Source organism: Micromys minutus, assembly GCF_963924665.1.
Source record: "Micromys minutus genome assembly, chromosome: 10".
NCBI classification, from domain to species: Eukaryota; Metazoa; Chordata; class Mammalia; order Rodentia; family Muridae; genus Micromys; species Micromys minutus.
Window position 1 is genome coordinate 29,200,216 of NC_137979.1, and position 24,283 is coordinate 29,224,498.

The 24,283-nt window shown below is 49.3% G+C and overlaps 1 protein-coding gene across 1 annotated transcript; it reads right to left on the bottom strand.

Moving 5' to 3' along the window:
- Window positions 1-677: 677 nt before the first annotated feature.
- SLC13A2 (solute carrier family 13 member 2) lies at window positions 678-24,283 on the bottom strand (the record flags this gene model as incomplete). Its single annotated transcript, XM_080922416.1, has 12 exons — window positions 678-845; window positions 1,145-1,282; window positions 1,800-1,961; window positions 2,865-2,986; window positions 3,268-3,356; window positions 3,521-3,739; window positions 6,459-6,581; window positions 6,700-6,871; window positions 7,711-7,910; window positions 8,009-8,145; window positions 9,525-9,653; window positions 24,182-24,283. The coding sequence occupies 12 exons, from the start codon at window positions 24,281-24,283 to the stop codon at window positions 678-680; spliced, it is 1,761 nt and encodes a 586-aa protein (XP_080778542.1).

The window sequence follows — 24,283 nt, forward strand, 5'->3', positions numbered from 1 at the left end:
CACCTGGCATGGGTCAGCCTGTCTCCTCTGATCTGGTGGGACCGGTTTTTCCAGCTGGAGGAAGGGTCGGTGAGGAATTGGCAGGGGCAGAGGGTTTTATGTAAATGTCCAGGGAGTGCTCTGGGAACGGGGAGGCCGGTTTTCCCAAAGGCACGCAGGGACTGGCAGCTCCCAATTAGCCGCTGGTGAAGTCACTGCAACTTTGCTGGGTGGCTGCGCCCACTCCAAACGGTCTGGCAGGGGTGCGCGACCTCTGCTCCCAGGCCCTGAACACTGGGAAACACACCCGGATTCTACTGAAAAAGCCTTTAATGAATCTTGGAGTTCCTGCTTCCAGGGGCCTCCAGCCCAGAGTTTTAAATAAATACAGTGCAAAGAGATTTGGAGGCCTATCTGGAAGACAGTGCAGGCGCTGTTACCATGCGTACAGCTACTGAGGAGCCCTCGGCCACACCACACACAAGCGTTCACGCACATCACACGGAGACACGAGCATCTTCCTCTTCATCGGAGAGAGAGCACACACGCGATCTAGGCAGACACACGAATGCACGATTGCGCGTGCGCTGGCCTATTCTTCATGTCTGACCTGGGACTTGGCGTTTGGGGCGCCCTCTCCTGGCTCTGAGGAGTGGCACCAGCGGGCTTTTCCGAGCAGAGCTAGGTTGTATCCCAGTCTAGAGGCCTGGTACAGTGGAGTTAGACGGGGTGAGAAGGCACTGGCTTGTGTTGGAATGGGCCCAGGAGGGGAATGTGTCCAGCTTGAAGATGGGGATACTCCAGCTGTTGATGGATAATGTGATAGCCAGCACTCCGATGATATTGAGCAGGAATCCGGCCCGGGCCTAGGATGAGGCAAGCCAATGTGAATCAGAGACACACCCCTCAATTGTCAGGGGTGCTCAGAACCCCTCCCCCACCAGCAAAACCCTCCTTGGGCCTTTTCTCTTAGATCACTTCATTAAATGGGCATGTCCCTTCCCCCACCCCCGCCGTCCAAATGTCCCCTCCCTTATCTGTGATCTGGTATTGTAGAACGTAAAGATGTCAGAGCTCCCTTGCCCACCCTAGGTGTCAGGGTGGGAACCCCAGTGATCCTCAGGCAGGTAGAGGGCTGAGACATTCCGACTTCCCTGCCACTCACCATATCAGACACTTTGAGGCCTCCGAAGGAGAAGACAATGGCATTGGGTGGAGTAGCCACAGGTAACATGAACGCCAGGGAGGCAGCCAGTGTGCAGGGGAGCATGACATAGAGAGGGTGGAGGCAGATGGCCTGTGCCTACAGGATGACAGTGGACATAATCCGTCCCAGCTCAGGCTCAGTGGGACCCCAGTTCTTCTGCCTCTCCCTTTGGGGGGCCTACCTCACCCCTTCTCTCTGTCATGAACCCAGTCCCTGAGCAGCGCGCTCTGGCTGACCTAGAGAGGGGCCCCTGACCTCTCAGAAGAGATGAATGTGCTGCCCAGCCCTGTGGGGTGCAGTGATGGGAGGGGCCCATAAAACTGATCTCAAAGGGGCTCAGGAGGTGTCATCAAAGGCTGTGGGAACACACCTGAGGAGGAAGGGGCTGGGGACGCTCCAGGGAGCAATTTTACCCCCATCACTTCTGGAATGACCAGAACAAGGGATTGGGTGGGGAGGTGGATGAGGCCTTCACTTGGATACTCAAAGAGTGATGTCACCTGAAACAGATGACTCAGGGGCCAGAAGGCCTTAGGACCTAAGAGTTCAACATCTGGAGAAGAAGGGGGAACATTAGGAGGGCTGCCTGGAGGAAGCTGCAGTGTTAGCTCACCATGGAGGCCAGGATGGGCAGAAATAGCGTAGTGGTGGCCACGTTACTGGTGCACTCAGTGAAGATGGCAATCAAAAGACAGAGGATGACCGCAGTGGCCGATGGCGGTATGTGTTGCAGTGGGGTCAGTTTGTCTCCCAGCCATTCAGACAAACCTGATTTCTGAAGTCAGAAGGATGTGAGATACAGATATATATATAAGACAGAACTGTCTGGAGTCCTCAGGTCCTTAGCTGGAATTCCGGGAAACCCTGTCCCTGCCCTTTAAGTGGCCTTTAAGTCAAATAGCTCTGAAGGAAGTCGGTACCCAACTAGAACCAAGGGAGCTCCCTACTGCTCCTTGAGATCAGTGGGATGAGGAGGGGGGAGGTTCTAGTGGGCAACCTGGCTATTTGTGGGTGTAATCACCTTACTTCCTTGACTCCTTGGAGACCCTGGATCACCTGAGCCCACTCCCTGCTGAGCATTAGGACTTAAGGGACTGTGCTCCTGACAGGGAGGGGGAGTAGGGCCTTGAAGAGGCAGGGAAGAGGCTATTGGGAAAATGTACAAGTCCCAGGGTAGGAAGAGGTCCAGGTCTGGCCCTGCCCACTGTCATGCCAAGCTGTGGGACATGCTGCTAATGCTGTGGCCAAGCACTGGGTTCCTGTCTCGTCAACACCAAGCAAAGTGCCTGTCACAGACTGTCGATACGCTAATCACAGACCCAGGAGTCTCCTGTATAAACACTTGGCTCAGCTCTGCGAGGACCCAGAGGTCCGGCGCTACAGTATCCGGAATCTCAGCTCTTTTTGGCTGGAGGAGAGTCAAGAGAAAGACGCTTCGGTCCCTGGAAGATTGTTATCTGGTGCCCCCTGGAGGCTTCTTCTGACCCTGCACTAAAGTGATGAAAGCCTCGGTGCTTAGCCTCATTGCACTGGCTTCTGGAGTACGCGGCTGGTGTGGGGGGTGGGGCACATCGCTGAGAGAGGCTAGCTCTCCTTTGGGCTTCAAGAACCCATCTTGGGAAAGGTGCCTAAACCTAATGTGGAACTAACCCAGGGTCTCCCTCAGACAGACTCTCACCTCACTGCCTTTGGCCAGGGCAAAGCCCCCACCCAGCAAGATCACGATATTCCAGGGCATCTTATCGTTCACTGTCTTCCAGGTGAGGATGGCAGGAGGAGCCTTCAGCTTCCCTGGTTTTTCTACTCCCCAAGCAGACAAGGATGGTCACCAAAAGTGAGTAAGCCTCCCCTCCCCCTCCTTCCTAAGTGAGTTCCTATCAGAGCTTTAAGGCAGGTAGAAGGGAGCCCCTTAGTCTCAGATCTCTGTAGGATTCCAACTCTGTCCCTGAGTCCCTGTGTCTTTGGCAGGTCACCCCACCTTCTCTAGGAGCTTTGCTGGCTCCTGACAAACTGGTAGAAAGCGATCTTCCTGCAGACAGGGGTGGCCGGAGACCCTTCCCAGCCCCAAGCCAGGTGCTTACGTGGGTCCTGTATCAGTCCTGGAATCTTGGAGGGTATAATGAACATGATCAGGCTGATGAAGATGGCCACTGTCCCATCTGACACCATGCTGTGAAAAGGGTAGGAGAGAAGGATGAGTAGGGGACAGAGAAGGGTCCCTCCCATCAGCATGCCCTGTCCCTTCCCTAAATCCCTTCCCGCTTCCTTCCTTCCTTGTCCTCTCTCCAGTGAAGATGTCCAGGAAGTCTCCCCTCCTGCTCTGGTAGGTCTCACCTTTGCCCGTCCTTATTGGCGAAAGCTGTGTCACCCCAGCCTGGGAAGAAGCCCGGTTCTCTCGTGAACCAGAGCACCACCAGCAGGACAAACAGAAAAGTGACAGTCATCTCTGCAAAACTCATGGGGCCCAGCAGCCTGTACTGGGTCTTGATGACTTGGAAGGCACACCGCTTTCGTTCCTCTTCCCCTTCCCCAAAGCCGAAGTTCTTCCGGAAGCTGTAGGAGAAACAGGGACAGTGTATAAAGGGTATGCACCAGGCATGGGTAAGCCCTAATGTTCTGGCTCTAGAAAAGACTCCAAGACCCAGAAGGGCATCATGGCCTGGTCCCCCCAGTCCAGACACAGACTCATATAATTCAGGCTGACCTTTAACCCCAGACACCCGTTTTCATGCTCAGATTATGTGAGATGGGGGACCGAACCCAGGGTTTCATGCATGCTGGGTAAGCTCTCCTCTAACTGACTTACATTTCTAAGACTTTGTTTTGTTTTTAGCCTAAGCTGTTCTCTATCATTTGATCCTCCTGCCTCAGCCTCCTGAGTACTGGGGTTATAGGTGTGTACCACCATGCCTGGCTTGGGCTTGTGGCTTTTCTTCAACAAGAAAGTTCTATCTTCCTGTCTTCCCCACTGTGACCCTTCCTCTGAAGAGTGTCTTGTGTCCAGCCCTTCCTGTCCGGGTGAGAAGGGTGAGTGGTCCAGACTCTGAGTGACTTCAGATCCTGATGCTGAGTCTTCTTTTCATCAGTATCTCAGGAACTCCTGCCCAGCCCTGGGGATCCCTACCAGCTCAGCAGTAGCATCCTCATCCTTAGCCATTTAGAAGGCCTTGGCTGCCTCCTCATGCTGTTTCTTTAACTTGTACGGGCATCTAACTTTACACTTGAGTAAATCTTATCTCTGCTGGTCTGTGAGTATCTCAGGGCAAAGAGCATGTTTCACACATCTGTGACTCCTCACAGTATCCAACAGTGTGCTGACTTCATCAGCTACTCCTTCAAACCCTAACCCAGCCTCCTTGTACCTTTCCAAGTGATTTGTTCAAAGTACAGTTTAACAACTTGCTGTGATCTCCTCTGCTCAGAAAGGATGGATGAATAACCATGACTCACACCCCAGAAACACTCAGACCACCATTCTGATCTATGTGCCCAGCAGACATCACTAATAGATTACAGACTTCAGTTCAAATGAGCCTTAGCTGGGCATGTTTTCTTTACTCCATTTTAGGTTTGTAAGACAGAGTCTTGCTGTGTAACCTAGGCTGGCCTTGAACTCATGATCCTCCTGCCTCAGCTCTCCAGGTATAGGGTTGACAGGTATGTACTGCCACATCTGGTTACATGGATCTCAGGGTTAAAAGTTACCTCCTCATCCTGGCCAAGGGTCAAACTCTAAGTGCACACAAAGTTCCCTGTGTTGTTCCCCAACTGCTTCTTTTACTATCGCTCTTGAGAAGCAGGCTTCCCAGACACACCTAGGACTCTCTGGCTCTGCTTTGTGCCTGTCCTGCCTGGATGCCTTCCTTCACTTCTGTACTTGGCCGACTATCAGTCCTATAAGACTGATATCATGTCCAGGAATATTCTGGAATGGCCACAACCTGTGCTCACCTTTCTCAAAGCTTCCACCATATCACCACCCTTCAGATAGAACATGGCAGGGATGAGGATTTACCTAAGGTCTAGGAGTCCCAGTGTCTAGGACATGGATAGGCAAACAGAAGAATCATCTCAAATGCTTCTCTAACAAACTGTGCTCCTTGAGGAATCCCCAACTGCTCATCCAAGGACCATGGAGCACTATGGGAAAGTGCCTGGCTGGGGTCTTCAGGACTGGAGAGATGGTTTAATTGGTAAGATGCTTGCCGTGTGAGCATCAAGATCTGAGTTCAGTCCCAGAACTCCAAAAATGGCTCTAGAGATGCAGAGACCAAAGGGTCCCTAGGGCTCACTGGCTAGTCAGTGTAATCCAGATGACTTCCAGATTCATTGAGAAACCCTAACCCTAAGCCCCCACACATATGCAGCAGATGTGCAGTTCTGTCTTCATGTGGGTCCTCTCACAACTGGAGCAGGGGCTGTCCCTAGAATATGTTCCCCCAACTAAGCTGCCTTGTCTCTGTGAAAGAGGATGTGCCTAGCCCTGAAGAGATGATGTTCCAGAGTCAGGGGATACCCAGGAGGACCCCCACCCTCTCAGTGGAGAAGAGAGGGGATGGGGAAGGGACCTGTGAGGAGGGGACTAGAAAAGGTGGCAGTGATTGGGATGTAAAGTGAATACATAAAAACAAAATAAGGGGAAAATGATTGAGGAAAGCAGCTAATGTCAACCTCTGGCTTTTATACACACTCAGCACATACACTCACACACTCACACCCAACATACACACACACTCACACACATAATCACATACACTCACACCCAACATACATACACACACACACATACTCACATATACTCAACACACTCATACACATACTCACACCCAACATACTCACACCCAACACACACACACACACCACTCAACATACACAACTCATACACATTCAACATACACACACTCACACACACTCAACATATACACACTCACACACATATACATATACACTCACACAATACTCTCACATGCACACATACACACACTCCACACACATAAACTCATACACACACACACACACACACACACACACACACACACATACACGCATGCATGCTCAGGAGGCATAATTTTCCATTCTAGAATTCACCATTCGGTCAAATGCATCTTGCCTGTCTACTAACAGAGGGAGCATTCTGTACCCAGCGGGAGGCCAAGCACCTAAAGAGGGAGAAGACTTCTTGCAGCATGGTCCCCACCACGTTTGGATGAAACAGAGGCTCCCAGGGGTACGGGCAGGAAACCGGGCTTCTCTTACCTAAAGCACCACTTACTTGACACCCAAGAAGAGGACCTGTAGCCAAAGCCAAGCCAGGAGCAGCAAGATGACCATGGTAGGGAAGGCAAAACCAAACCATGAAGCAAAGTTCACCACATTGCCATTTTCAGGGAAGATCCTGAGGAAGGGGACATGGGCTGTTGTGTAACAATGTCCCTGAACCTGCTTGAACCCATTTGCCACTCACCGAGAGTGCAAATCCCCTTTGCTAAGCTGCCCCCCTCCCCAGCACTCACGAGTTGACCTGGCCTTGGAGCACCAGGTTGGGCGTGGTACCCGTCAGGGTGGCAATGCCCCCGATGCTGGCTGAGTAGCAGATGCAGAGACTCAGGCCCTGGCTGAAACGGTGATGCTCTTGGGTCTTCTGTGTTCTTGGCTCCGAAGAAGCAGATACAGCCTGTCCGTTATCTGTGGACAAGGAAAAGCATGTGGGGATAGGGACCAGAGTGACTGCAGGAGTCTTGGCTGTGTCCTGAGGCCTCCAGGGTCCCTTGTCAGCAAACCTGAGCTGACAGTGGGCAGAGGCTGTCTCTAGATTCCAGCATTCTCTGGAGCTTTGGGATTCTCAGAGACACAATCTGGTTTAACATGTCTTGGGAAACTGAGGCACAGAGATGCAAAGAGGGTTACCTCGACCAAGCAGGAAGAATAAAGTCCAGAACACTTCCTGTTTCCCAGACTGTAGCTTGCTTCTTACCTAACTCTTGGATTGCTGGGACTGGAGGATCCTAGCACAGGATGCTTAGCTTTGTTGGTGGTGTTTATAATTGTTATTGTATTTATTGCCAGGACTCCACACGTGCTGGGCAACTGCCCTACCCTTGAGCTACATTTTTAGCACACGGATCTTGGCATTTAATATTTTTGAAACAAAATTATTATTGTTCTTATTAATAATAATAATTATTATTAATATACATTCATACGCACACACACACACACACATGTCCCAGTGCACATATGGAAGTCAGATGACAACTTGCAGGCGTCAGTTCCCTCTTTCTATCATGTGGACCCCAGGGATCGAACTCAGGTCTTCAGGCTCAGCAGGCACCTTTACCTTCTGAGACATCTCACCAGCCTCCACTGGCATTTTAATCTGGGAAAGCCTCAGGAAGACCTGGGCAGGTTGGCCATTCATTTCTCTCTCTTTCTCCATGGGCTTCAAGATGACTACTCTTGTAGTCATGTTAGACCTTTCCCAAGCACGGAGGTACTGAGGGCAGGGTCTGTTTCATGTCTCTTACCAAGCTTGGTCACCTCCTTCTGGGGACTTGCTTCCTGGAGCTCAAAGGCAGGGTTAGTATTGCCTTCCTCCACATCCTTTTCTGAGCCTTGCAGCTGTTCCAGGACTGCATGCCCTATGGGCACCATCATGGCTGTGGTGGCTGTGTTGCTAATCCACATGGACAGGAAGGCTGTGACCAACATGAAGCCTAGAAGCAGCCTAGAGATAGACAGACAGACAGACACACTGCCACTCCAGCTTTCTTCCAGACATGGGACATCTGTTTGTTTCTCCCACCCTGGCTAGCATGAACTCACAGGGCAGGCCGCACCCCAATGAGAAGAAGAACTTGGAGGGCGATGCGTTTGTGCAGGTTCCAATGCTCCACCGCGATGGCCACCATCAGTCCCCCGACGAACAATATGTTGGTGTCCTTGAAGTACTCTATGCAGACCTGAGGAGAGCAGGGATGTGTCTGAGACTCTGGGGTCTCCTCCTGATACCACTGAGCCCATGGGGAACAGTCCTCACACACTGGTATTCCCTTGGACCTCAGAAACAAAATGGCCTCTGGGCAAGCGTCTGCTGACAGGAGCCAGATTCCCTGTTCCTACCAAACTCACCCCTTTTCTCCTCTCAGACAAGGAGGCTCTAGCCTAAATCCAGTTATGGTTTGAGCTGAGACCTGGGAGATAACTAATTCTCTGTTCTTTCTAGAGAGCATGTGTTGTCCCTGGGCCAGTATCATCACCTGAAACTGTTTATGAGCCAAATGTTCAGCCGGGTGTTGGTAGCTCTGCCGAAGTCCCAGGAGTAGGAAAGCTGTGAATTCTAGGCCAGCCTGGGCTACACAGCAAGGAGCTGTGTTAGAATGACAGAGAAGGGGCTGGAGAGATGGCTCAGTGGTTAAGAGCACTGACTGCTCTTCCAGAGGTCCTGAGTTCAATTCCCAGCAACCACACGGTGACTCACAACCATCTGTAATGAGATCTGATGCCCTCTTCTGGTGTGTCTGAGGACAGCTACACTGTACTTATATATAATAAATAAATCTTGAAAAATCAGAAATTGCATCTACTCTGAAGGGTACAGACTGTCCTGTACATCATTATTTAAAGTCTTACACGAGTGTGTGCATGTGGTGTGTGTGTACATATACCATGGCTCAAGTGTGGAGGTCTGAAGATGACTTGCCGGGTTCTTTTCTTCTTCTACTATGTGGATCCTTCGGATTGAACTCAGGATGTTAAGCTTGAGAGCAAGTGCCCCCATCTCCTGAGCCATCTCCCAGCCCTATTTTCCAATACATTACAGACACTATTCATATTAGGTACCACAAAGAAGATGTGTCTTCTCACTATAAAAACACTAGTGTGTAGGAGAATGGAACATCCTGGGATCTTGGAATCCAAAGGGTGTCTTAGAACAAACTTTTGCTCTGTGGAGACACACACACACACACATGGGGGGTTGGATAGATAGATAGATAGATAGATAGATAGATAGATAGATAGATAGATAGATTTGCTTTTTGTTTGTTTTTTACAGGGCCTGCCTATGCAGCCAGGTTTTGGGTAAGCTCCTTAGTTGGCTGTCATATGTCTCCTCTTGTTGCAGGCCTTGCACCTCTCTGGCAGAGCTTATTCTCCCTACCGTGAATGAACTCTCACAACAGCCACACGTTTCTAGAATACTCTCTGCTTCCTGGCCGATCATCTCTCATGCCCTCTGCCTCCTTCCATGACCTTGTGATGAGGCTTCTTTGGTTCCAAGGCTCTAGGGAGGATTTCCCCTTTCCCTGTCGTCTTTCCTCCTGTGGACGGGGGTGCTCACCTCAGAGGCTTCCATGATACCCATCAAGGGGAAGAGGATGATGGGGAAGAGAGCAGTGACAGCCAAGGGCAGGGCCTCAGTACACCACAGCAGCGCCATGAGGATGATGGCGTATGCACAGTAGGCTTCCTGTGGGCAGGAGGAGAGAAGCAAAACAGTTGGATGGCACAGCCCACTTCTACCAACATGAAGAGAGCTTGTGAATACTTGACTCAAGTCCAAGGTGCCATCTCGGGATGGACAACGGGATGGACATGAACAACAACGAGCTAGGGATGTGGCTCAGCTGGTAGAGACTGTTCCTAGCACGCATAGTACTTAATATACAATCCCAAGCCATGAAGCCTGTAAGGCCAGCATTCCGGAGGTAGACACAGGCTAAACAGGAGTTCAAAGTCTTCCTTGACCACATAGCGTGCTTGAGGACAGCCTGGGTTATGCATGAAACATTACCTTAAGCTTTGATTTATTTATGTTTGTTGTTTGTTTTGAAACAGAGCCCTAGCCAACCTGGAGCTTACTATGTCGACCAGGTTGTCCTCTGCTGCCCCTGCTTCCTAAGTGCTGGGATTAATGGTATGTGTCACCAGTGAGACCTCTGTCCCAAACTAAATAAGGCACTCGCCCTTTGTCTTTGACCTTGAAGCCAAGACTTTTTAAAAATTTTGTTTTTGTTTTGTTTTGTTTGAGACAGGATTTCTTTATGTAACAACCCTAAGCTGTCCTGGAACTCTGAAGACCGGGCTGGCCTTGAACTCACACAGATCTGCCGGTATTTGCCTTCTGAGTGCTGAGATTAAAGACATGTGCCACTACTATCTAGTGGGGCCAAGACATTTTAACAAGCCCCATGTATCTCAAGAAGACTCCAGGGTCCCAGGAGAGGCAGCTGAGAGAACAGTTGGTAAATTCTAGGGTGGTTCTAGGGTGGGGGTGGAACTCAGGCCTTATGCATGCTGGGAAAGGCTTCTACCACTGAGTCTTATTCCAGGACAGTCAGCCTGGTGGAGCCCAGGGTCTATGGGTCTTAGTTTTGAAGCTAATCTTGACTGAGGGAAGGAATCCCCAGTTCTTTTTTTTCCCCCAGGGACGAATGCGCTTCATCATTTATTTAGATGTTGAAGCTCTCACACTAAGTTTTTACAAGCTGGTGAACACTGACAAACTATTTCTCCCACAGAACTATAACCACACATTCGCAGACAGTATAAATATATGGTTGAACTAACATTAATACACATCACCTTTTTATCAATTATATAATAAAACAAATGATCAAGTATCCAATTATTAAGTTACATAGCTCAAAAGGCTTATAAAATATTTCTGCTCAGTTCACTAGCAGATACCACTTTTTCTTTTTTGCAAGAGTTTGGGAAGAGAAGGGAAAACCATAATTCAAACAAGTTGGAAAGCTTCTGATAGGTAAGGAAAACAAAAAAATTTCAGGAATTTTGATTAAGAATTTTGGTTAGCTATGACAATGTATCTCTATGTCTTAAAAAATATTTCCAAAATTAAGAGCATACGCTACATGTTCTGCACAAGACAAAGGCAACATATTACTAAAAATACTTAATAGCCTCCTCTCATTTATTTTTCAGGCCCTCCCTGTTAGGTTGCACCTGAGTGCAAACATTAAATCAACTATAAGGCTTTTTGTCTGAAGACATTATTGAAGATATGTGCTTCTGTAACAAAGTTGATTTTCAAAGGGAGGTTTCTCCAAACAGCACAAAATAAGACAAAGACATTAAATAACCACCACAAGACTTAGTTTAAAAAAAAAAAAAAAGTGACAGCTAAGCAAACCTGATGTGTTCTGGTACGTGTGTGGGAGATGTAAACAGAGTGAGCAGGCAGATAAGGAGAGAAGCCTGCAGTGTCCCCAGGAGCCTCCTGCTTGGGCCACTCAGCACACAAACCAAGGCACAGTTCACTTTTATGGACTATGTAAGTGCTTCTTCCAGTCTTGCATTATGTAAGAGATTTGGGGCTTCTCTAAAGCACAGATTTGGAGTACAGAAATTCTCTCTTTCCTCCTTCAAGTCCACAGATCCTGACCTTAAGCCTAGAATAGTCAGAGGCCAGACATGGGCCCAAGACATTAGGGGTCCAGCCTCCTTGGCACGGCCTCTCCCAGGGCCAGGGAATGATTAGCCAGAGGGAGGCCTCAGGATATGGACACCTGCCCAGACTGTTTACTGAGAAAGGAACAGCAGACAAGGGTTTTGTAGGCTGTGGGCTGGGACCCTGATCCATTTAATTGTTTGCTTTCTCCTTATACCCATCAGTCTTAGTACTCTGATGAAGAGAGTTTCTTGGAGAATGAGGAGGAGCAGCCACAAGGAAGCTGTTATTGAACAACTTTTAGGACTTCTGGGCAGAAAACGAAAGTATCATTAAGGTGGGTGTGGTGTGATGGTCTCACTTTATGGATGTGCCCGGAGAGCAAGTGGCTTGTTCAAGGTCTCTGGAGATCTCGGGAGTGGCTGAGTTAGGACTGGCTGAGTGACAGGATTGCATAAGACCATGTGCTCCAGAGAACATGCCCTTGGAAATCAATAGGAAGGCACTTCTGGAGCTGCACAGTCTCTTGATTGTCTCCGGGCAAGCTCTCATTTAATTGATTGAACAAGAATTGACTGAACATACTCAATCTCTACCCCTTCCATTCCCAGGTCTAAGCTCATTAGCTCAGGGGTAGGGCCCCTATGACCCTTGACCAGAGATCCTTCTGCTTCCTCAGCCAGCTGGTTTCTGCTGATGCCAGTTTTTCTCTTGCTCCTCTGTATGTGCCCTGGCTGGACAGGCAACTGCTGATCCACCCCTAGTACTAAGGGCAGACCATCACCTCTGGATCCTTGTGCCCTAAACCCTAGAACTGCATGACCAAAGACAGAAGGTTGGAGGTCAATACAGTTGATTCCAGAAGACAGCTTTGCCGGGTAGCCCAAGCTGCCTCCCTGCCAGGCCCCAGGTCCTGTGGGTTTTGAATGCTTTTCAGTCACATTCGGTTGTTCCTTAAGGCCCCAACCGTTATCATTCCCCAAACCCCTCCCCCATTCGCAGATTAAAAAGAGAAAGGTGCAGATTGATTAGGTCAACATGTCAAAGTCACACAGAGAGTAAATGGGCGAACCGGGCCATCTGGCTCTCTTCGGCTCAATTCTTCCTCTTTGCAAGAGGCCCAGGCTTGGAAATCAATAGGAAGAAGAGAACTGGGGGCTCTGAAGCCTAGCGACCACCTTCCCAGGGCCCGATACTTCCTACTGTCCAGATTCATCAAGTGACTTTGCTTTATTTATTTATAAATGTGTGTTGTTCTTCGAGAGCTGTCAGCCAGATTTTTTTCTCTGCCCTTCACCTTACCTGTTAGGTGAGGCTAGCTGCCCATTGAGTCCCAGGGATCTTTCTGTGTTCACTTCCCTAGCATGGAGGTTGCTAGCATGTACCCCGATACTCCAATTTTTATGTGAGTATTGGGGATCAAATTTGTGTCCTCATGCTTGAGTGGCAAGAACTTTACCAACTGGACTGCTACCCAGGCGCTCACGCAGTGTGGTGGCTCATGCCTGTGATTAGCATTTGGGAGGCTGAGGCAAACTCTGGGGCTCACACCACGCTCCTGCCTAAGTCTTCTGGTGTGTGCCAGCCACACCCAGGCCAGGCGCTTTGTCTGAAACCCCATTATCACACTGTCAAGGTAGTTGCCTGGAGAGATTACAGGTCCTGTGTGTCCCACCCTCACCTACTCGATTTCTATGCCCAGCTCCTCCAATATGTCTCAAAGTCCCATCAAGCCACCTTGACCCTGGTGGCTTCAGTCCTGGGTCCCCAAGCCACCTCCCGAGTTGTCTGCCAAAGCATAGTGAATCTTGCTCACTTGTTCTTCCTGGATTATGGGTTCTCAGCTGGGACACTTAGATGGAGCTTAGATGGAAGAACTGTACTGTCTCTTTAGATGCATCTAGTGAGGATTATGAACACAGCCAGGGAAGAAATCACACACTGCCCTGGCTCACAGCTGGCTCCCTGTGAGTCTGGGACATCATGTTTACACCGAGAAGCATTCACCAGAAACCACGTTATATCTTACCATACCTATCCACATCGTACTGTCCCTTGCCAACCATACGTTACCCCACCTTACTATACCTTATCATACCTTAATGAATTTGCCATATCTTACCATACTTTACCACATCTTGTCATACTTAGCCACACCTTCCCATACTTTGCCACACCTTCCACAGCTTTCCATATGTTGCCATACTTTCTGTTTTTCACTTTGGATTCAGTGACTAAAAAGCGACACTCAACACAATTATGAAGTAGGCTTTGTGCAGCACCGTGATGCTTGGATGTAAGCCTTGAGAGGCAGGCAGCAGGGTCAGGATTTCAAGGTCATACTCAGCAATGTAGGGAGTTTCGGGCTAGCCTGGGCTACATGAGGCCTTTACTCAAAGCAAAAACCAAAACCAACCAACCAAAGAAGCAGGGCCAGCAAGATGGTCCAGTGAATAAAGGCACTTGCTTTATTCACAAGGCTGTGATGTGAGTGCAAAGCCTAGAATCCGGAAAGAACCGGTTCTCACAAGCTGTCCTCTGACCTCCACATGTATGATGACACATGTGCATACACACAATAAATACATAAGTATAAAATCACTAAAAAAAATCAACAACAAAAAAATGTAGGTTTTGTGTTGGGTAAGTTTGCCCATGTAGAGAAATGACATGCTTTTCGCATATTTGAGGTAGGTGAGGCAAAGTTGTCTGTTTTCACTTAGAAGCATTTCAATTTCAACAATAGGATTATGGGGCTGAGGCTCATCTGTGCTGTTGTCACTTTTTGTATTCCTATGTCTTTGTGTACGTGTGTGTGTGCAAGTGTTCATGTGCATGTGTTTGACATTGGATATCTTTCTCAATTGCTCTCTACCTTAGTTTTTTTGAGATAGGGTCTCTCACTGAATCTTGCTGACTAGGTTAGTCTGGCCAGCCCCAAAGCTCCAGGAATCCTGACTCCAGTGCCAAACAGCTGGATCCCAGGTGCTGGGGTCCCAGGTGCTGGGGTCCCAGGTGCTGGATCCCAGGTGCTGGGGTCCCAGGTGCTGGGGTCCCAGGTGCTGGATCCCAGGTGCTGGGGTCCCAGGTGCTAGGGTCCCAGGTATGTGCCTCATTTTTTAGACACTGGGAAGCTAACTCACTGTTCCACAATCATCTTTTTACCCACTGAGCTGTCTTCCCAGCCACCCATTGTTGTTATTGGTTGGTGACTTTGATACAGATATTTTGTCTTTGAGACAGGATTTCACTAAGTTAGTTGTCCATGCTGACCTCAAACTCTGGGTCTCAAATGACCCTCTCATTTCAGCCTCCCTAGTATCTGGGACAATAGGCATGTGCCACCAGGCCTGGCTGTGTTACAAACATTGGATTGTAGCTATCAGATACTGGACACCTGCCCACATCAGTTCTGCCTGTCATCTTGGGATCCATCTCAGCATAGTGTTTGAAAATGACACCAGCAAGGAAACACATTATTTCTAAACTGCAGTGGGGTTTTCCTGGAAACCATGATTCATAACTGCTTTTCCTTTGCCAGTCTTCACTGCTTGTTTTGTGCATTTTCAAGTAATATTCTGGGAAGGAGTGAGGGAGGCCTGGCAATGCCTTGACCCACTTTTTGAAAGTGGGAGAGTCCAGCTTGGAGCTAGGTTGCCTCCAGAGTTCTGTGGTTAGATGCCACCCTAGGGGCACTGCCAGAGACGGGTACTGGGGAGACCTTCTCTTCTGCATTACATTATGTCTGATTCCAGGTCAGCATACCCAGCTGTAGGGACTGGGGACTTCAGAGATCCCAGGCCTCAGTAGAACTCATTTGAGATACATTTGGCTCACAGCCGAGAACTGTGAACGTGGGCTGACAGCCCTGACGTGCAGCCCCAGTGGCTTACATGCTGGCCTCTGGCAGCTCCTCAGGGCCACTGGGTGGCACAGATCTCAGGGGCAGTTTCCGTTTGGAGGGAGAGCAGAGCCTGTGCCAGGATTATTAGTGGGCCCAGAGCTCAGGTAATAGCAGAGAGTTTTGTACTGAGCTCTTTCTGCCTCCTCCTTCCTTAGACCTTGAGGGGAGCAGCTCCCAGATCTGGGTCTACACTGTAACACTAAAACAATTTATCCTTGTCTTAGCTAATTCTTTGTTGTTTAGTGGCTCAGTGCTGGAGGTTATGCTCTGCTCTTCGGAGTCCCATACTGAGCCTGGGTGCACTGTACACTTCACTCTTGCGGGCTCGGCTCCAGTTCGGCCAGACATTCTCTCCCATGATTCCCCCAAGTTCTCTCTCCTCACTCTGGCCACAGAGACCTTTATACAGAAGTCCCTCTCTGTTTAGACTTTGTCTCCTTCCCGTTTTGTTCAGTGGATGTCTGCTCATTCCTAGGTCTTAGCTGGGTATTCTTTTGTGAAGGGAGCCCCTCCCCCACCTTCTAGAGACTGAAGATACTCTACATACAGCTCATGGTGGAATCTCTACCTTCCAAGGGCTGGGATTACATGCGTGTGCCACCAGGCCTGGCAGGATTCAGTTTTATGAAATACACGAATCTTAATCTTTGTCACTGGACCATAGACTGTCCAAGTCTGCTCCTGCTAAAAGAAGGAACAAAAGAGTGAGCCTTGTAAGATGGGATTCATGACCGTCTCGGCTTTCAGGGAGTCCCAGAGTCTCTGTGGGCTGGGTGGGCTGGCCTGCAGAGCCGGCAATGGAGAGGGAGCCTAACACCTTACAGGATCCTCCTGGTCCATGGCTGGGGGCTTATTTATTTCACTGTGAAAAGAATACATCTGCTCAGAACCTGAGTGCCTAGACCCAGCACAGTTGGCATATCCTTGGACAGACCACTTATTGCTACATGTTTGGATAAAGCTCCTTAACCTCTCCTGGATTTTCTTTTATACCCTAAAAACAAACAAACAAACAAACAAAAAAACATGAAGGGGCTTTTCCCCAGCCAAACACAGATGTGTCTCCTTCCTGGGGGGAAAAAATGAAACGTTTTTCCTGGCAGGGATAGTATAGGGAGGAAGTGAGCTAACAGGTATGAATGTGTGGGAATAGGTTGCATCCAGTGAATGGTAGGCAGGGTTCAGAGAGTAAAGTAAGCGTTGGCCTTCAAGAGAACCAGGCAGATATAGGAGACACACATGGAAATGACAGTGCCAGAAAAGCCAGGGCACACAAGGGCTGTGGACACCATGGCCTTTACCCATCACAGGCATGGCATAGCTTTGTGATGGTAGCAAATGCCCACAGTCTCAGCGGTGCCCTAGGTCATTCCTCCTGGTAATTGAAGGTTAACCTGGGGTGGGGATGACAGGCTCACAACAGGCCATTCCTACTGTCCTCGAGCCCCAGAAAATGGGGATGCTGCTACCAGGGTGCAGGGACACTCTCAGGGTTTCAAGCAAGTTAGGACATTTAGGTGACCATTTACTTGGTTCCTGTTGGGAATGGCTTCTTCTTCATACTATCTCTGAGGACCGAGGGAGAGTCAGACCCGGCTCTCTTCTCTCCTTCCTTCCAATACAAAGCTCTTTCACGCAAAAAAAAAAAAAAAAAAAAAAAAAAAAAAAAAAAAGAGTTGATCCAAATGTGAGCACCCAGATGCAGTTCAGGAGAAACCATGGGCACTTTCTTTTTCTTTAGTGTTTCTCAGTATAGCTTGTGGTTGTCAGTAGACCAGGCTGGCCTCCAACTCTCAGCTATCCTCCTGTCTCTGCCTCCCAACTGCTGGGACTAAAGGCATGTGCCACCACCATCTACTACAAGCCAAGTTTTGATTTTAGAATGGAAGAAAGTAGGAAATCAAAGCATTTCCAGAACGCTCTGTTAGGGACTGGCATTGAGAGGCTGCAGCTCAGCTGGAAGATCTCATCCGTGGGTCTCACTTAGATGCCAGCTGATGGCTTTCTTAGCACCAGGCTTAGTAGAGGCACTAGGATTCCTAAGATTAGTAATATTCCATCAACCTTTCCCAGTCATCATGGAGATGGTAGATACAGAGTCAGGTACCAAATGGCCATTAAGTGAACTAAAGAGAATTAAGTAATTCTTGAACTGCAACACTCCGACCCTTCACAATCACAAAGTTTTAACCCATCACTTGGCAAAATCTTCAACACAGCTATGCCTTTGTCAAAGAACTTTCTCTCCCTCTCTCTCCTTGACAAGGTCTTGCTATATTACCCAAGATGCCCTTGAACTCTTAGGCTCAAATAATCCTCCTGCTTCAGTCCACCAAGTAGCTTTGATGATGACTCCTGACTTCACAGTCAGCTGCTGAAGAGTGGACTCAGTCAGGCTGGGCGACATGAATTGGCGTTCCCACAGCCTGCTGGGAAGTAGCCGCTCCCAGTAGCCCAGGGCTTCCACTGCAGTTTGTACTCAGGTTTTACCAAAGACTCCACCTTCCTTTCCATGATGCTCTTATGGGGTGTTGATGAGCTAGGCCATGATTTAGTAATCAGTGGGTAAAATTTACATGTCTCTATTTCAAGGGATCTCCTGGCTTTGTGGGGGCAGAGGGGGATGATGCTTTCAAATCTTGCTTCTAGGTGAAACCTACGTCTGTATATCCCAACTTGCCCTCTCTGCGGGGACTACCACTCACCATTTGGGGCTCTATGACAAGACACACTTCTCTATTTCACAGAAGCATCCATACATCCAAGGCTCTGGGGGGGGGGGCAACAGCTCATCTGAACAACTGTGGGAATGTGTGGTGTCCACAGAGGGCCCTCAGCCTTCTGTGCTCTCCAGGAGCCAGGGGCAGATGGGAAGAGTGTGTGGAGTTTATGGGGCCCTGGGATGGAACACCCTGGTGCTGGGGTTGCATCTCCTCCTCACAATGGCCCTGGTGCTCAGAAGGTCTGCAGATATGTGGTAATGTCCTGGGGTGGGTGAGAGTCCTCTGTCATCTATCTGGCTCCAAAAGCCATGCTTTGTCCCCTGTCTTCCCAGGGAGACGGGAAGCCTCAGAAGGCAGAGAGCCCAAATCCCTGTACAGATGCCCCCTGCTTTCGGGACGTGAATAGCTTGTCTGGGGAATCCACGGGACTGTGCGTCCTATGGTTAAGGAATTCTGCTCTCTTCTTAACATAAACCCATTTGTCTCAGCTGTACGCTGGACAGCATGACGCCAACACTGACTTTTGCAGATGATCTTGTTAGGTTCCAAGAAGTTTTGCATATTTTTGACTGACATTTATAGGGAAGTGAATGTGTTATTTATCCCTTATTGCCCGAAGCATGAAGTATCCACCACCCCCCGCCCCCCGCCCCAGATTCACAGGGCTGCCGTTGGCTGCCCTCTCCCCTTCTTTCTGAACCTGACCGACACAGAACTGTGATCTTGCAGGCCTCTACCGCAGCACTGCTGTTTGCCCTGTCAGCTCTCCGAGCTCATCCCTCCTTTGGCACTTTGCACCTGCGGCAGGTTCTGCCTGGACAGTTCTTCACCCAGAGCTGGGTCTAGCTGGCTCTTACTGCCACTCTGGTCTTAGGGTAACTGTCCACTCCCTGGGAGGCCTGGCTTGAGCCCTGTACTAAGGGCAGCTCCTCCTCAGTCCATATGTGTTGACATTTGCCGTGCCACTTCCACAGCTTGGGCAGTACACACTCTTCCCTGTTCCTACGCCACCCCCACATCCTCTCTCTAGAACACATACGTGCTACTTGACACACAGCACCAAGTGTGAGGGTCACCCGTAAGGGTGACGACTGACGCTATCCAAAGGGACAGCATTCCACGACGTTGCCTGGCTCTTGTTTCATACAATGGTTATTGCAGGCCCTGTCCTCTGTCACCTCTCACAGCTGTGGTTTCACCCGGCCACGCTGTCTATCTCGACTCCTGTGAGGTAGCTACCGGCTGTTCTGAGCCCTCTTGCTACATCTGTGTGGCACACACCTGTTTCCTCCTCTGGACCCTAACTATGTTGAGCTCGGAACAGCTGTATTTTGTCCCATGACTCTGCGAAAGAGCCAAGAGGTCACAAGCATTAGTGAGAGAAACGGGACTTGCTTGGCTGGATGGTCATGAAGGAGGAAGGTTTTGGGGCGGGGGCTGTAATGGGGACCTCTTTGCCTCTCCAGACAGCTTTAGACAGAGACTCCAATGTCAGATTACTGCCTCAACTTATTTTTTTTCCAGGTGGCATTGAAAGCAAGTTACATCACCCCTCTGGGCCTCAGTTTACAGGTTTATAAAATGGAAACAGCAACGGTAACATCATGGTCGAAATGAGGCCTCCAAGGAAAACAAGCGAATTGAGTCTTTAAGGCGCTTGGCCCAATGCCGAGCACAGAAAAGACATCTAGTAAATGTTAGCTGTTTCATTACAGAGGTCTGGGCCTTGGCTAGGGCTCTTCTTCTCCTGTTAGGGGCCAGACCTAGGAGGCTAGAAGTCTGTAGAGAGTGAGTCAAACTTCCTGCCTCACAGATTAGGAAGCAAACAAACAAATGCACACATTTTCTTTTTCTTTTCTTGAGGCAGGACCTCGTTTATGCCAGGCTAGCTCCAAACTCATTGTGTAACTAAGGATGACTCTGAACTTCTGGTCCTCCTGCCTCCACATCCCAACTGCTGTGAGTACAGGACTTTCACAATGCTCAGTTTCTGCAGTGCTGGGGACTAAACCCGAGGCTTCATGAATGTAGGGCAAACACTCTCTACCCAGCGCCACACACATTTTTTTTTCCAAACAGGCACTGCTCTGTAAATAAAATGCCAGAGTGACTAGTGTGACAGAGGGTGCTTCTGAAATAGATGGAAGAGGAATTGTAGAGGAGAATTTTACCTAAGAGGAGACACCAAACAGAAGCAGAGGTGGGATGCAGGGTATGAGTCTGAGCAACTGATCTGCGGTCCAGAGCATCATAAGTTCATACCGATTCTTAAGTCAAATAGGAATGCTGTATGGGGATGGAAGGAGGTCTTGGGGATGCCCCGATAGCAGGGTGGATCTCAGGAAGGCAGGGGCAGGGGAGAAAAGACAGGGTAGAGAGGCTGCCCAGGTGGGACTGATGTCATTCAGAACACAAAGTCCCTGACTTCTGACAGTCCCACCTGTGACTGACTGATTTTAGGCTCCTCCCCCCAGGCTGGCGATGTGGTAAGATCATCTCTGGCGATGCCGGGTAGTGGTAAGGAGCCACAGCTCCAGAGTAAGGAAGATCAACAAACCGTGCTTTGCCCTGAGCTGCATCGCTAGGCTGTGGTTAGTGGGTAGGTATTAGTGAATGCTCAGTGTGTTTTCCATTTATAAAAGTCTCAGCTTAGGGTGAGTTTACTAGAATTAAGAGGCCAAAGCTTTTAAGTTCAGACTCTATTTTAAAGTACTCGATGTAACTTTGAACTCAGGTAAACTAACAGGCTAGCACATAGCATTAGTTTCCAAGTTACCCCCTATCAACAAACCCCGAACCTAACTCCAGTCTCTAGGCTCACCCCCAACAAGACCAGTGTCTCCAGGTTATTACCAACAGATCTGCACTCCTAGGTTATAAGCCTACCTCCTTCCTATTAACCACCAATGCAGAGGGAAATAGAGATTAAGTTTATGATTTGACTCCCAGCACCAGCCAATTATGCTAAAATCGCTTTCCAATTGGATGCTTGCACACTCACCCCACCCCCTGCTTGCTTTTTTCTATAAAGCCTTGCCCAGATAGATATTTGGGGCTCCTCTCCCCACCAAAAACCATCCTGTCTGACAGCAGCCGGTATGCTTGGGGGCTCAAGCTAGCTCAACTGAAGACCCTGCTGTCAGTTGCTTCAGATCTGCTCCTGTCTGCTTTTGGTGGATCGCTAACACTTCCCTGGCACAACAGGATCATAAGCCAGAAACTTTCTGAGTGTGTCGGGAGGACTGCTGGTGTGTGAGTAGGTGAAGGAAAGTGGACCACTCAGAATGGCCTGAGTCGTGATTGGCATCAAAAGGCACTGAAACATTTCTCAGTGCGACTATGGGAAGTCTTCTGAGATGCCAGGCTGACCTTTGGATTTGGATGGGAGAAATGTAGGCTGCTTATAGAGAAATATTTATGTGGACCAAATATCCACGTCAGTTGGCTAGTACAGTTGTAGAGGTTTGGAGGAGGATCCTAGGCTGAGGTCTTGTGGGCATAGAGATTCTTGGGGGCAGGGAAGTTCTTGTTTTGTTTTTGAGGCAAGTTCTGACTACTTAGCCCAGGCTGGCTTTGAGCTCATGATCCTGTTACTTCAACCTCCCAAATGCTGAGATTAGAGGTGGGTGATACCACACCCTGCTAGAGAAATGCTTTTTAAATTATGAGACACCATACAATTACCTGGCCAGGAGTTGGGAGGAGTTGGAGGGAGGGAGACAGGAGGGATGTTGGAAAACCTTCAGAGTCTGACAAAGAAGAAGCCACCAGTCTCTCTGACAGAGAAGGTATCACCAAAGCCAAGTGAGGGCTAAGAAGGTGGGACCATCTGTGACACATCTTGCTGCAGGGTTGAGGAAGGAGAGGATGGGCCTTGGATTAGGGCCCTGCAAGCTAGTGGGAACCTGGATAGCAGAGCAGAGTCGGGGGTGATGGGAGAATGCACATATGTGTGTGTGCATGCAGGCACACTCTGAGGGTCCTAGGAGTGGGCATAGAAAAGGAGGGTGGGCACAGAGAAAGAGTGACTGTAACCTGCAGGATCTTGCTGGTTCAACATGAGAAGCATAAAATCTGGTTTATATGTCAGTGGGCTCAGTCAAGCAGGGAAGGAGAAACTGACCGTACATGAATATAATTCTTGTGAGGTATAGGAACCCAAGGTCCAGAGGAGGACCTGGCCTCTCAGGACAGTTGACTGAGTCAACAGAGGGCAAGCAGAAGCAGGTGGCAGGGTCAGGTAGAGCAGGGAAAACCCTGGAGTTTCACACTCCTACCACACACATCTTGCGCCCACCAATAGGCACAGCATTCTCACAATTCAGCTCCCTTCTGCCACGTGACCCCGGAGCAAAACAATGAATCCTTCTGAGCTATGTGTGCCTCTCCCAGGATGGTGGTGGTGTCACACATGTTCCAGCCTGTCTGAAATCTATCTGAGCAATCCCCTGCTTAGAGACGCCACTTGTCTGAGAAGGTCATCTCAAAAATCAGTCCGGCCTTATCACTGGGCAAGTGTTAGGGACCATATCCTAGGCCTCTTCCCTCAGAGATAATGCAAACCAAAGGCCTTCCTTGATTTCCTGATCTGTAGCAACAAGTAGCGGCTCATTGGGCAGTCCCCGGGGGCGTGGGATGGTCCGGGCCAAGACTCAAAGTTTTGGAGACAGGGCCACACCTCTATCTTTGCACCCTCCAACCCATGCCATTTGCAAAGGCAGCTAGACTTTGTGGTTGAGGTAGGAGACCATCTTGGAACTTCCTTTCCCAAAGCTCTAGGATACTTTCATTAAAATTTAGGGATTTTTTTTTTTTCTGAGACCAAGTTTCTCTATGTAGCCCTAACTGTCCTGAAATTCACTCTGTAGGCCAGGCTGACCTAGAATTCGCAAGGACCCACCTGCCTCTGCCTCCTCAATTTTGGGATTAAAGTCATGCACTACCACCACCCAGCTAAGATTTAGGGATTTTTTGGGGGAGTCTGTGTTTTTGTCAGTTTTGATGGTGCTAGGGATGGACCCCAGGCCTTGCACAAGGCAGACAAAGGCCTTACCATTGAGCTACACCCCCAGACTTCCAGGCTAATTTTAAATTTGTTATTTAATGTCCCTCCCCCTCCAGACAGGCCCTCTAGCCCCAGCTGTCCTTGAACTCTTTAGATTAGTCTGGCCTTTAACTCAAAAATCTGCCCGTCCCACCTTCATGTTCTGATATCAAAGGCATGTGCCAGCACACCCAGATTTAATGTTAATTTTCTTACAAAGAGACCCAAAAGGGCATATAAACCAAGCTCTACAGAACCAAGTTCTGTTCTGGGACTTTGAATAACTGGCATACCTTCTTTTTCCCCATCTGCAAAATGGGACAGTGGGACCTGCCTCATGAGATGAAGCACGGGGTTCCTAGATGCACGTCACAGGCAGGAGGAGGCGTCAAATGAGTAAGGGTTATAACCTCTCCTGATGGGAAAAAGGCAGGCACCTTGTGCTCAGGCTGTGTGCACTGAAAGGGGTCCTCCTCAGTGGCCACACCTGAGTCTGCAGGAGAGTCATTTAGTTTAGTTTTATCTGTGAGGGCACAACTGCCCGAGGCCAGCTTTCTTCTCTTTGTCCTCTCAAAAGCTACTACCCACTTGGCTCTTCCTGTCCCTGGCTGGCACTGAGTTCAGGGCTGAGTGAGCACACAGTAGGCAGATAAACTCATCTGTCGGCTCCTGCATTTCCTCTATGCAGCTGGCTTTCTGATCACAAGCCAGTCGGCCCCAAGGTTCTCCAGTGGCTTGCACGGGGGCTTTGACAGCTGAATGTCCTGCAGAAACCACCGCGGATTCTCAGAAAGATCAGGAGACAGTGGCTTCACTTTCTGGGGAAAACCTAAGGATGCTCCACATTGACCCCTGACAATCTCTCCTTTGTCACCCCTCGAGTTACTTATGCCGAATGAGACCCATGGCTCCTTACCTTAGTTCGGATAATGAGTGGCAAAGGCAACAGGAAAACGGGCAGACACAGCACAATCAGGTAGAAGCGATAGGCCCATAGTGCCTGCCAGCAGGTGGCCAT